Raw genomic sequence first — 14,881 nt, forward strand, 5'->3', positions numbered from 1 at the left:
CAGAACTGGCTCAAAGGTAGAAGACAGAAGGTGATGGTGGAGGGTTGTTTTTCAGACTGGAGGCCTGTGACCAGTGGAGTGCCACAAGGATTGGTGCTGGGTCCTCTACTTTTTCTCATTTACATAAATGATTTGGATGTGAGCATAAGAGGTATAGTTAGTAAGTTTGCAGTTGACACCAAAATTGGAGGTGTAGTGGACAGCCAAGAAGATTACAACAGGATCGTGATCGGATGGGCAGATGGAGTTTAATTCAGATGAATGCGAGGTGCTGCATTTTAGGAAAGCAAATATCAGCAGGTTTTATACACTTAATGGTAAGGTCTTAGGAAGTGTTGCTGATTAAAGAAACCTTGGAGTGCAGGTTCATAGCTCCTTGAAAGTAGAGTGGCAGGTAGATAGGATAGTGAAGGAGGTGTTTGGTATGCGTTCCTTTATTGGTCAGAGTATTGAGTACAGGAGTTGGGAGGTCATTTTGCAGTGTACAGGACATTGGTTAGGCCACTGTTGGAATATTGCATGCAATTCTGGTCTCCTTCCTATCGGAAAGATGTTGTGAAACTTGAAAGGGTTCAGAAAAGATTTACAAGGATGTTGCCAGAGTTGGAGGATTTGAGATATAGGGAGAGACTGAACAGGCTGGGGCTGTTTTCCCTGGAGCGTCGGTGGCTGAGGGGTGACCTTATAGAGGTTTACAAAATTATGAGGGGCATAGATAGGATAAATAGACAAAGTCTTTTCCCTGGGGCTGGGGTTTTCAGAACTAGTGGTCATAGGCTTCGGGTGAGAAGGGAAAGATATAAAAGAGACCTAAGTGGCAACGTTTTCACACAGAGTGTGGTATGTGTATGGAATGAGCTGCCAGAGGAGGTGGTGGAGGCTGAAACAATTGCAACATTTAAAGGGGATTTGGATGGGTATATGAATAGGAAAGGTTTGGAGGGATATGGGCCGGGTGCTGGCAGGTGGGACTAAATTGGGTTGGGATATCTGGTTGACATGGACGGATTGGACCAAAGGGTCTGTTTCCATGCTGTACATCTCTATGACTCTAAATGTTGCTGAATATTGTGCCATCACCAACAAACACACTACTTCTGACATTATGTTGGAGGGAAAGTCATTGATGAAACTAAAAAAGATTGATGGGTCTAAGATCCCACCCTAAGAAACTCTTGTAGTGATGTACTGGGACTGTGATCATTGATCTGCAACCACCACAACCATCTTTCTTTGAGCCAAGTAGGGTTCCAATCAGAGAGGAGTTTTCCCCTGATATCTATTGACTCAAATTTTGTGAAAACCATTGATCAAGTGCCTGCATTGATGTCAGGAACAGTCACTCTTACTTCACCTCTGGAGTTCAACTCTTGTCCATGCTTGGGCCAAGGCTGTAATGAGGTCAAGAGCTTTGTGGTCCCGGCACAGCTGAGGTTAAAGGTTCATATAAATCTCAGCCCTTCTTTATTTATTTATGTATGAACTATTAAAAACATCTTTATTGAACAGGTGCTGGTCTTCTGTTGGTGACTTGCACAGTGGCCAAACTGTATCCATTGGTGAACGCTGTGACTATAAAGCTATTGTTGAGCACGAACTCCTACATGCATTAGGATTCTACCATGAACAATCAAGGACAGACCGGGATGACTATGTTAACATTTGGTGGGATGAAATTATTCCAGGTCGGATTTCAAATTTTCATTCTTTTCAATTATAGGGACATCAGCACCATCTGAAAGTAAAGACCTTAGCTATGGAGCCATTCATTTTAAAAAATACAATGTGCTAAAAAATTCTCACCTTTGAGAATAAAGCAAATGGTAGTTTGGAACCTCTGCACTGAATTTGCTGTAAAGGAGATTCAAGCAAACAGACCAAAGTGGTTATTGGCAGTAACCAGTTGCCAGACTAAGTACAAATCTTCTCTATGATGGGCTGAAATGAAATGGAACTACTTACTACAGTCACAAAGCAAAACACATGTCACTGAAAACATATTAGCCTAGATTTTATTATAGTAATGATGTTAAAACTGTCAGTGACATCATTATGCCTTTGAAGCTTCCAGCAACTTCTGGAGTCCATACAGTTAAACAGAGAATGTCAGAAGTTGTTTTAGGGACTTTTTTGCTCTCCCGTCAGTAGAGTATTGATCTACTTCTATGTTACATTCATCTAGACTCACTGATCTGATGAGAATACATCTTTTATGTTAATAACCTTAGTGTGAAATCCCTTGAAAAATGTATATCCTATTGAATGAAGTATAATTTAATTAATTATTGCTGAAAAATAATATTTTGTTGTATGATAAATATCTGCATTGCTGTAAAACATTTTGTGGGTATAACAAAAGGAGGCATTACACTTCATAGATCCACAAAGAACATGCAACTTAATTTTACTATCTTAAACATTTTTCCATCTCATCTTTTGAAAGAGTTCAAAGTAGACTGTTTAACACATGGATTACATTCAATTCTGGTCTCCATGCTAGAGGAAAGGTATTATGAAATTTGAAGGGATTCAGAAAAGATTTACAAGGATGTTGCCAGGGTTGGAGGATTTTAGCAAAGGGGATGCTGAGTAGGCTGGGGCTATTTTCCCTGGAGCATTGGAGACTGAGCGGTGACCTTATAGAAGTTGATAAAATCATAAGGGGCATGGATCAGGTGAAAGCCAATGCCTTTTCCCTGGGGTGGGGGAGTCCAGAGCTCGAGTGCATAGGTTTAAGGTGAGAGGGGAAAGATTTAAAAGAGACCTAAACGGCAAAAATTTCAGGCAGTGGGTAGTGCGTCTGGAATGAGCTATCAGAGGAGGTGGTGGAGGCTGGTACAATTACAATATTTAAAAGGCATCTGGATGGATATATGTATAGGAAGGGTTTAGAGAGATATGGGCCAAATGCTGGTAAATGGGACTAGATTAATTTGGGATATCTGGTCGGCATGGATGAGTTAGACTGAAGGGTCTGTTTCCATGCTGTACATATCTATGACTTTATGACTCTATGACAAGCAGAATTTAATTTTGAACAGGCGTCTGGGAGATTTATGAGTACCTGGCATTGTTCATCTAATTAGCGAATTTGCACTGATTAAAGTCATAGGATTCTTTTGAACTCAGTTGAACTCTTCCCAACTTTGTTGGACTTGAAATGGCCACAAGTTGTGAAAGAAGATGGGAATCCAGAATTATTGATGTAATAACTCAATATTTGATACAGTCTAAAAGTTAATAAAGAAATTTTCATTTCTATGCAGGTATGGAGCATAACTTTGTGGTATATGACGATAATTATATTACGGACCTGAATACTCCATATGATTATGAATCTTTGATGCATTATGCGCCATTCTCTTTCAACATAAACGATAGTTTTCCTACTATCACAGCAAAAATACCAGCATTTGATGAAATAATTGGACAGCGATTGGACTTCAGTGCCATTGATTTGCTAAGGCTCAATCGCATGTATAACTGCAGTAAGTTCAATTTTCAGTGTTTACTTAGAATAGAAATAGGACTCAAAAGAGAGTTCAACACTTAAAGAATAGTTCATTAAGTCTATTTTCTCATGTATCTTTTTCTCAGGTTCCACTCTCACATTGTTGGACCAATGTTCCTTTGAGTTCATTAATATCTGTGGCATGATTCAGGGTGAAAATGAAGATGTTGACTGGATTCATATGAAGAGCAATCCTGGGAATGAGGATCATACTGTAAATGGCAAATGCAGAGGTGGGTGTACACTTGACTACCTTTTTTATACTTATTAGTACTGCTTATCAATAGACTATTAATATCAACAGCTGTAGCTTGTATCTATTCATTATTTTAAAGTATTCCATGGATTTTTACAGAAACATTATCAAACAAAAATTGACAATAAATTAAATAAAAAAGAAATTCGGACAGCAAAGAGTTATTTCAATGGCTATTTTAAAGAATGAAAGCGCGATGGATGGGCAGAGAGGTTTAGGGAGTAATTAGTAAGCACGAGTCTTTGCAGTTGAAGGTATACCCAGTTAAGGTGATATGTTTAAAATTAGGGAAGAGGTCGGATTAGAAAAATGTAGGCATCTTGAAGAATTGTGTTATCTTTTCTAGATCTAGAGATAGGGCAGAGTGAGGAGGACATGGAGGAAGTCAAAAACAAGAATGAGAATTTTAAAATGATGCCATTGTTTAATCAGGTGCCTAGGTCAACTAATAACCAGAGATGAAATAAATGAACCAGATTGATGCAAGTTCGGTCATGAGCAGCAAAGCTTAGGATGGTCTCAAATTTGCAGATAGTGGAAAATGGGATGTCAGTCAGGAGTGAATTAGAATAGTCAAGCTTAGAGGTAACAAAGCCAGAAGTTTCAACAGCAGATGAGCCTGTGTTGGGTAATGACATGGAAATGACATTAAATAATAATCTTGGTGCTTTCACCAATAGGAGCATTGTGGTACCTGTATGATTTTTAGAAAGACAGGAAGATAAAAAGGCCATTCGATCTACATTCAACATTCTTTAACTCAATTGGATCATGACTGACTCCAATTTTCTACTAACTACCTACCTTTGTCCCATAATCCTCAGTAATTTAGCCTAACAAAATCTATCAATCTCAGTTTGATATTTTAATTTGAATTGACCTTGGCAGCATTTGAGGTAGAGAGTTATTAATATCCTTTTTTCGCTGTGTAAAGATGTACTTTCAAGCATCACCTATGAATGGCCTAGCTCTAATTGTAATGTAAAACTCCCATGTTCTGGTTCCTCAATATTCAATATAACATGCATTATAAATAATACGTATCAAATATAAGTCTGCCTTGAATGGAGTGCCATGTGACATGGAAGTCTAAGTCGTTTAGATTGCATGGTTGCAAGAGCTTCCTGGTCAGTGATACCCATCCTAAGAGAAATAACTAGGAGGAAGATCATATCAATATATTGGCCAGTTTTGGTGATAAGTCTGAATAGTTGCATTTGTTGGACATTGATGGTTTGGGGGCAGCAAATTATTCTATCCGTTTTCTGTTTTCCATTTTGTGAATATAATTCAAAATGGCAACTCCAAGGGCAGAACTTTTCTCTTCCTGGTGTGGTGTGTGAAAGTTGGGGGTAGTAACATAAAATGAGAATGAAAAACTGGGAATTTTGACATTAAGCAATCATTTCCCAACTTTCCCCTTCAGTTTTAGCGGTGACTTTGGAATCCTACTATTAAATGGTGGCAAGAGCTATGATGGGGTTTACATCAGGGCACACTAATTGAGACCTAGGTCTCTAGCAAACCTGTTGTTCTCTGGTTGGGGTTGGAGCCACTCTGATCAGGCTATGGATAGAGCCTCTGTTCTTGGTTTGGGGTAGACGAGGACCTGGGCCCTGGGCAAGTAGAAACACTGGGGCCCATGATTTCTGTTCCTATGCCTGGTGGCAATGATGTATTTCCATATATTTGCATCTTGTTATTAACCCAACTCACCTCACTTCAAATTCTCCTCTCTTGAAACTATACAGTGCAAATTCCTGACATGAAGGTCTGCCCAGTAGCTGTAGCTCACTGGTGGCTTATGATCACATTGATCGTAATCATTGGTGGACTCCTCCATCCTTTGATCCAGCTGCCTTACACACCTGTCTGCTGCTCCTGTCCAAATATATGGATTTTCACAAAGTTAATAATATCTGAGACAATGAGTTCATCTTGTGTCTGGACTTAAGCAAGTATCTGGACTCCACCTGTCCTCAGAATGTCATAGAGCTGAGGTGATTGTTCCTTGGCCAGCTATAGAAATGTACCAGTGATGTGCTCACCAGAATTTGGCCCTGAGTCTCATCTAGATTGGGAAGGCACCGAGGTGAAAGTCTCTAAACTGGTAGAGGAGTGCAAGTGAAATCCTTGACAGTACATCCTCTGAGGATTGAGTGGCTTCCTCCTTAGACGTGGAGCGGGATCTGAAGGTCTCCAGTGCTGGCATCTTTGGAGCAGTGGTTTACTGCATGTTGCTAATGCCTGCATAGAAGACAAATTACTTATGAAACAAAGTCAAAGCTTGTTCAGGATAAGAACGTGTTAACGCATTTTGTAAAAGTGTCAAACCATTTTCTAAAAGTGTCAAAATGCAGAAAAGCACTGGTTAACACCCAAGCTAATAGGAAGCCTAGAACTATGAGACAGGCATGTCAAGGGTGCACCTAAAACGTCAAATAAGGTGTTACTGTGGAAACTGATTATCATCCTGTGTTTGGGTGCTGTTCCACTATCTGCTTTTGGTTTAGGATGCTGTGTTTGAGCTGAGTGACTGACTGCCTGAGAAGGATCCCCTGCATGAGTCAAAAACACCTGAACAGGTCCTCTCCTAGTGTCACCCACCCAAACAGACCATTCAAAAAAATTTGTATATCACTCACCAGAAACCATGTAATCACTTGCAAGAGTGGCTGAGTATTATTAAAAGAGCTGGACACCCAACTACTGTTGCTGGAAAGGCGATTTTGAATAACAACTGCAGTTGCAAAATACTTGAAAGTATTCTGGAGTGCTTTGGAGTTAATTTTTGAGAGCTGGTACTTACAGTCAATGTGTTAGCAAAGTAGGTAACCCAGGTGTGGGAGCTGTACCCCTTGATCTGCAATATCATCATGAGTCACTATGGAGATGGTGATGTAGTGCCAAGGTCATTCATGTAGTAGTTCAGAGATTAATGGCAATACTCTGGTGATAGGATATCAAATCCCACCATGATAGTTGGTGAAATTTGAAATTATTAAAATTCATTAAAAGTGAATAATGCCCAAAAAATTGTAGTTGATTCTTGTAAAGATCCATCTGTCTATCTAATGTCCTGTGAGAGGAAATCTGCCATCTTTATCTGGTCTGGCCTACCTATAACTCCAGATCCACAGCAATGTGGTTGGTTGTGAGCCATCGCTGACATGGAATAGTAAATTGCTCAGTTCAGGGAAGTGTGGGTAAGCAGAAAATGCTGGGTCTTGCCTGCCATGCCCAAGTCCTCTGAAAGCATATAGAAATAGGACAAATGATGCAATGGAGAGAAGCTCTGTGAAAGAGGAGGAGAAGCAGCAGCAGCATGGAGCTCTGGTAAGTAGACAGGCTATTGTAGGACAGGTTATCAGGCTGTTTCCTGTCATACAACTTATGTTGCAGCTGTACAGGGCAACGGTTAGGCCGATGTTGGAATATTGTATACAATTCTGGTCTCCTTCCTATTGGAAAGATGTTGCGAAACTTAAAAGGGTTCAGAAAAGATTTACAAGGATGTTGCCTGGGTTGGAGGATTTGAGCTATAGGGAGAGGTTGAATAGGCTAGGGCTGTTTCCCTGGACCGTCGGAGGCTGAGGGGTGGCCTTATAGAGGTTTATAAAATCATGAGGGACATGGATAGGATAAATAGACAAAGTCTTTTCCCTGGGGTGGGGGAGTCCAGAACTAGAGGGAATAGGTTTGCCCAAAACGTTGATTTTCCTGCTTCTCGGTTGCTGCCTGACCTGCTGTGCTTTTCCAGCACCACTCTAATCTGGACTCTGATCTCCAGCATCTGCAGGCCTCACTTTTGCCTATAATCTCCTGCAGTTCATATCTTGACTAATGCTTCCAGTGTAGTCTCATTGATTCTTGCAGGCCTTTCCCGTTCCTGGTGCTCCATTCCTCTTTGTCTTCAGTTTCCCAACATAACTTTATGGAACCCATCCCTCCTGCAGGGCAGCTTTTTTTAAAGAGACACAAAGTACCTTTAAAGAGCTGGAGACAAGGTAGAACATTTGTCAGTGTTACACATGCATGCACCTAGATTGTAGAACAAAGAATGAATTGACCAAGTTCAGGTTACTGTGCAGTTCATATGTCAGAAATGATTTTCCCATAAATAGACATTTGTGACTGAAAAGTATGAAGAACTAACTTTCATGAAAACTTATGTAGTAATCAAGGAAAGGTCAAGGGTGATAGTGTCAAGGATGATGGAGGGAAGGGCAAAGGTAATTGAGGGAGGGTGGAGGATGATGGCTTTCTACTCAAGAGAGCCAAATATAGAAGTGAGGGAAACGGTTCTAAATCCCCCCCTGACAGGCAGAATAATGTTGCTGGCTTGCAGGGAGTGGAGGACTTCTGGTTAAGATTTATTACAGAGCCCAGAGTGTTGGCCACTATTAGGTAAATGTGAGGTCAGCAATTTCCTGCTGGTTCCTGCAATTGACCTGGTTCCTCAATTGTACATTGCTAATTTTCTGGCACCTTAATGATTGTGTGTGGCCAGACATCCTGTTTCTGAGTTGACGCCCTGATCATTTCTGGTCTTGCATTGGAATAGTCACCACTGCAATAACATTCCAATCAATTACAGCAATCTTCAAAGAGCTTCTGCTTTGCTGGGATTGTAGTTTCCAGTTATCATTAGGATCTACAATCAACCATCGTGAAGTCATTTACATGTGCAAAATAATTGTTTTAATTTCACGATATGTAATGGACAGTTGGAAATCTTTCCACTTACTCAGATAATCCACTCAATCTTAGTTAGATGTGAATTCTAGCATTCAGGTCTAGCCAGGGCAGGAAACACCTTGAATTTATGGAGTACCTTATGCATTCTCAGCACATTCTGATGTGCTTTACAGTCAATTACACTTGAAAAGGTGGTTGCCGTTGGTTTGCTCACAATTTCAGCAGTCAATGCGTGCAAAACAATGTGATAAATGATCTGATTATCTGGATTGGTCCTTGTTATCTGAGGGCTAACTATTGGTCACAACACTCAGGGAACTCTTGATAGTTTTTTGAACAGTGCCAAGAGATATTGTAAGTCAATCAAAGAGCTCATAGGGTATCCAGTGCTTCACCTGAAAGACAAAACCATTGGAAATAAAAATTTGTTCTGTATTAAAACTGAAATATGACACTAGATTTTATGCTCAAGCCCTGAAGTGGAGTTGAACTCAAGACCTTTGGATTTAAAGATAAACATGTTGACAATCATAGTGTTTTATTTCAAGAGCTGATATAAGAACTGGATTTAGATTACAGTTATTATTTTACAAGATATCCTTATCAGCTGTCACAAAAGTCAGATTTGACTGTTGCTAAATCTTATGATGATCCAAAGTAGAAAAGAAGCCTCAGTCATGGAGCCTCAAGCTGATAAAACAAACAGATACTTCATTCTTGGATGATATCTGATATCTTGATTGCTAGATAAAGATTGAAGTAAATATTGTTGACTTAGCTTGTTGTCAAAGTACACATGGCAAGGTACTAGTATCAAGCTTTGTCAATTTTTTTTAGTAATGATGTCGATTAAAATGCTGCCACATTTTTAAGGACTATTATCGGAGTGCAATGAGCAGAGGAATTACTTAGTTTAATGATTAAGAAAGCTTTGCTCAGTAATGAAAATCAAAAGCATGTCAAGAAACTTGCACATTGTGTTAACATATCAGCATTTTATCTGGTCATGTCTCTTATGCATTAGGATGCCTGAGCTGTCAGGGTCGCCATATGTTTCTTTAAGAAACTTTGTTTGTAAAGTGCCTTGTTAAAACTCACTGGGGTAACTTGCTGGAAATCAAGCCCCACCATTCCTGAAGTCATCTCCAAAGTTAAAGGTTTGGTACAGTGCGCAAAATTCCCAGATTTACCTGACTTTCAGACACAGATTGCTAGAAAGCATCGATCAGGTTTCTGTATTGAATAAGAATCACAATTTATTACAAGTAATTAGACTCTGGCTACAAGTAGACAGCTATAAAGTGTCAGCATATAATGCTACTAGTTAAACTCTAATCCCCTTAAAAACTCCCTCTTACATAGAGACAGACAAAGGGAAAATAGGTTATGGGCGGAAGAAAAAAAAGTTCAGTATTTTTTGTTCCCAGGATCTGTTATTGAGATTATCCCTATGGCTTTAGACCTGCCAAGGATGTTCCATTGATTGCCTTTGTTGCTTCTACTCATTGGTAAGTGACACAAGGTAACAGGTTCCCTTATAAAAAGTCTCTGACATATTATTTAAAAGTCACAACTTACAACATCTGTTGCAGGAAAGACAACCTGGTTTACTTTGTGTTTACATTGAGTTTTTTTTTTCTGTAGAGTATAAAGAGATTGCTTCCAGAAGAACTGAATACTTCTTTCTCTCTCTAACTAGCTTCCAGCTCAAACAACCTGAGAAGCAATCATGCAGTTGTTGGCAGGTGATAAAAGATTTGCCATTGATTGCTGGTCACTAGTCCATAATTCAATCAAATTCTTGTGGCCAAAATAAAAGCTACAACTGTACACCCCGTCAACTTCAAAATTGTCTGCAACTCTATTCCAATTACAGCCTATTCAGTTGTTTATGATACCTGCCGTATGTGTCAAGTTGCTTGCTTTGCAAAACTGCAATACCCTCTCAAACACTGGTTCTATCTAAAGCAGCTCTTTCTCATTTCAGTCTACAGATTTTTTAAAACACAAATTAAAAAGACACAATCCTTACAGCATGAGGATTTCATGCACTCAAAGTCATTTATTTGTGTTCATTTTTGTTCAGAGGTGGGCAGGTGCTTTGACCTAACTTCTCTCTCTCATTGTTGTCCATCTTCCATTTGTCCTTTCTCTTCTGATATTTGTCACTTAACTTGAGTGAACATATTCCCCCAGCTTTATCCTTAAAGATTAAGCATCTGCAACTGCTTCCCTAACTTTCTTTAACTGCTTATTATTACAGAATAATATATCCTGATCTTGCTATTGTGTCTATTTAGTATAGTCAGTTTGCAAATGTTTTCTCCCTCTATTTACGACCTATTTATCGAAACATGAAAACTCATAATAATACTTCATTCCTTTTGACTGAAATGGGTTTTGACTCTGTCTTTCCTGAATACGCTCAAATCAGGATTCCGTCTCTGCCATTGTATATAGCACACACCTTCTCAAAGTAACAAAGCTACATTTTCTTTTTTCATTCTCGACTAAGTTGCAACCTTTGACAGGTTTGACCATGCATCCTCCCCCAACTATGTTGTCAAGCAGGGTAGGACTGGTCTCACCTGGTTCCATTCATATCCATCTCACTCCTATCAGAATATCATTTGTAAAGTATCCTCTGTCTTCTCTTCCTGCTCTTACATTGTAAGCTCTGGTGTACCCCAAGGAACAATTGTTGCCTCTCTCCACCACTCCCACTATTTCTCTTCTGCCTGCTGCCCCTCAGCAATTATCACCAAAGTCAAGATTAGAGTGGTGCTGAAAAAGCACAGCAGATCAGGCAGCATCTGAGGAACAGGAAAATCGACATTTCGGGCAAAAGCCCTTCATCAGGAATGGAGGCAGGGAGCCTCCGGGTGGAGAGATAAATGGGAGGATCTCTCATTTATCTCTCCACCACGAAGGCTCCTTGCCTCATTCTTGATGAAAGGCTTTGCCCAAAACGTTGATTTTCCTGCTTCTCAGATGCTGCCTAACCTGCTGTGCTTTTCCAGCACCACTTTAATCTTGACTCTGATCTCCAGCATCTGCAGTCCTCACTTTTGCCTAATTATCACCAAAGGCACAGTCTCCGTTTTCACGTATACACCAATGATATCTGACTCAACCTCAACATCACCTTTCTCAATTACTCCGTAATTGCCAAATTATCTAAAATCCATGACTGGATGGGTGAAAATTTCCTCCAGTTAAATATTGGAAAGATTGAAATTATTATTTTCAGTCTCCGCTTCAAACTCAGTTCCTAGAAAATGGCTTTATTCCTTTTCCTGGCAACTCTCTGAGATTGTAACAGAACGTTTGCAGTTTTGGTGCCTATTTGACCCTGTGATAAACTTTTGACCACATGTTTGATATATTGTTGTCCCATGTACCGAGATAAAGTGAAAAGTATTGTCTAGCATACTTTACTGACAGATTGTACCATACAAAGTGCATCAAGGTAGCAGAATACAGTGCAGAATACAGTGTTACAGTCGCAAAGCAGATGCAGAGAGAGAGAGAGAGATAGAGGGAGATCAGAATGAATATTTGAGAGGTCCATTCAAAAGTCTGATAATGGCACGGAAGAAATTATTCCTGAATCTGCCCAATGGAAGAGGGTGGAGAAGAGTACAACCTGTGTGGGAGGGGTCTTTGATTATGTTGGTTCGATGCAGCAGTAAGTATAGATGGAGTCAATGGATGGGGTGCTGATTTGTGTGATGGACTGGGCTGTGCTCACGACTCTCTGTAGTTTCTTGCAGTCTTGGGAAGATCAGTTGCCATACCAATCTGTGATGCATCCAGATAGGATGCTTTTCATGTTGCATCTATTAAAAAGAGCCCTTGTGGGCATGCCAAATTTCCTTAGGCTCCTGAGGAAGTAGAGGCGTTGTTGTGCTTTCTTGACCATTGTGTTGACATGGGTTGTTCCGGACAGATTGTTGATGGCCAACAATCCCGGAAACCTGTCACTCTCGACCAATTCCATCTCAGTACCATTGATGTAGACAGGAGTGTGCCATCCAGTCTGCTTCCTGAAGTAAATGAGCAGCTCCTTCGTTTTGCTGATGTTGATGGAGAGACTGTTGTCTTTACACCATGTCATTAAACAACCAATTGCTTTCCTATATACTGTCTCATCATTGTTGAGATCCAACCTACAATTGTGATGTTACCAGCAAACTTGGAAATGGAGTTGGGGTGGAATTTGGTCACGCAGTCATACTTGGCCATGCATATTCATACTATCACTAAGACAAGCTACTTCAACGCCATAAAATTCTAAAACCCCTTCTCTTCTGTACTCATCTGATACTAAATTCCTTTTGTTATTTATCTAGTCCAAAACAATCTAACTGGTCTCCTCATTCTATCCAAAATAAACCAACATAAAAATTGTTGTGCATTCATGCAATGTCTTTGTTGTAAAATTCTCATCCTATTTTCTTACCTCTCCTTATTCCTTTAACATCCTTCAGACCACAACCCGCCAAGATATTTGCAGTTATCTAACTCTGACCTCTTGAACATACCCAATTTTAATCACTCAACTGTTGGTAGCTATACCTCTAGTTGCCTGGGCCTGAAACCCTTGAGTATCCTCCCTACATCTTTTTGCCCCATTTTGTTAAATTAAGGTCGGACCAAATTACTGCAGATGTTGGAATCTGTACTGAAAACAAAAAAATACTAGAAATCACAGTGGGTCAGGCAACATCCATAGACAGAGAGAGCAAGCTAAAATTTTGAGTTTAGATAACTCTTTATTATCTAGTTTCAAAACGTCAGCTTGCTCTGTCTCTACAGTTGTTCTTTTAAGATGCTTCCTAAAACCTATATCTGGCCAAGCTTTCGATTATCAGATCAGATAAGGGATGGAACATTGGTTAGTAATGCTACCTCACAGCGCCAGGGACCTGGGTTTGATTCCACCCTCAGGTGACTGTCTGTGTAGAGTTTGCACATTCCCCCCGTGTCTGTGTGCATTTCCTCCAGGTGCTCTGATTTCCTCCCACAGACCAAAAGTGTCCAGGTTTTGTGGATTGGCCATGCTAAATTGCCCATATTGTTCAGGAATGTGTAAGTTAGATGGAACAGCCATAGGGAATGCAGGGTTAAAAGGATAGGATTGAGAGTGGGTCTGGGTGGAATGCTCTTTGGAGGGTCAGTCTGCACTCAATGGGTTGAATGGCCTCCTTCCACACTGTAGGGATTCTATGATTCTAGATATATGCTTATGTGGTTCGGTGTCAAATTTTGTTTTATAACAGCCCTGTGAAGTGTCTTGCACATTTTATTGTGTTAAAGGTGCTACATAAGTATAGATCACTGTTATTGTACAAACACGTTGGTTATTATGAAATATTCTGATTTGTATATTCTCTGGTCTTCTCTGGTGACTTCTCTGGTCATCCAGAATCATGCAGTAGCTGCAGTGCACTAATCTTCTCATGTTAGAAGCTCAGGTTTGTCATGGACTAGGCCAGACCCCCTCAAAACATTTCAAGAAATTAGCCTAGACCCTAACTTTGCTAGTTGTTTTAAGCAGGTGTAATGTGGATATTCCAGGAGTGATGCAGCTGGTCAAACCACTTAGTTATAAATAAAACAGAATTTATTTACAAGATTACCAAATGAAACACAAACGAAAGAGAACAGAATGGCGAAGAACGTAGCCTGTTTGAAAACCCAATAATTTTTACCAACTTAATGATGCTGTTCCCAGTACTGGCAACAATCCCCATAATCACTCCTTGGCACTAAAGGTAAAATCGAACACAGGGTCTTACAGTAGAAAAGAAAGTGAGGTCTGCAGATGCTGGAGATCAGAGATGGAAATGTGTTGCTGGAAAAGCGCAGCAGGTCAGGCAGCATCCAGGGAACAGGAGAATCGACGTTTCGGGCATTAGCCCTTCTTCAGGAATGAGGAAAGTTGGTCCAGCAGGCTAAGATAAAAGATAGGGAGGAGGGACTTGGGGGAGGGGCGTCGGAAATGTGATAGGTGGAAAGAGGACAAGGTGAGGGTGATAGGTCAGACTGGGGGGGGGGCGGAGAGGTCGGGAAGAAGATTGCAGGTTAGGAAGGCGGTGCTGAATTTGATGGATTCTGTTTGAGAATGTGGCTGAAGAGCTTCTATGCAGTTTAGATTATTATGCTGCACTTTGTTCTGTTTAAATACTTAATTTACTTATTTCATCAGCTTCAGAGGAAGGGGGACTTCCTGTTTTTGTCTACATCTCGGTCAGTCTAGGTTATGGGGTGTTAACAACAGGTGGTAAGTGTTTATTACTTGGGCTATTTTACAATGAACAGGGCTTGTTTTGTATCTGTTGTGTTGTGTTCCTCTTTGATCTGGAGTTCTTGCCACCAGTCTGCATTTTTAAATATTTTCATAACTATTCTTG

At 40.2% G+C, this 14,881-nt stretch overlaps 1 protein-coding gene across 1 annotated transcript in view; it reads left to right on the forward strand.

The window, feature by feature from the left end:
* LOC122540897 (meprin A subunit alpha-like) overlaps window positions 1–14,881 on the forward strand; it is a 42,528-nt gene that overhangs the window by 6,630 nt on the left and 21,017 nt on the right. The window contains exons 7-9 of the mRNA XM_043677176.1: window positions 1,510–1,685; window positions 3,267–3,488; window positions 3,598–3,744. Of these exons, the coding sequence (XP_043533111.1) occupies window positions 1,510–1,685; window positions 3,267–3,488; window positions 3,598–3,744 (545 nt within the window). The remainder of the gene's footprint in view (window positions 1–1,509; window positions 1,686–3,266; window positions 3,489–3,597; window positions 3,745–14,881) is intronic.

Source organism: Chiloscyllium plagiosum, chromosome 3, assembly GCF_004010195.1.
Source record: "Chiloscyllium plagiosum isolate BGI_BamShark_2017 chromosome 3, ASM401019v2, whole genome shotgun sequence".
Lineage (NCBI taxonomy): Eukaryota > Metazoa > Chordata > Chondrichthyes > Orectolobiformes > Hemiscylliidae > Chiloscyllium > Chiloscyllium plagiosum.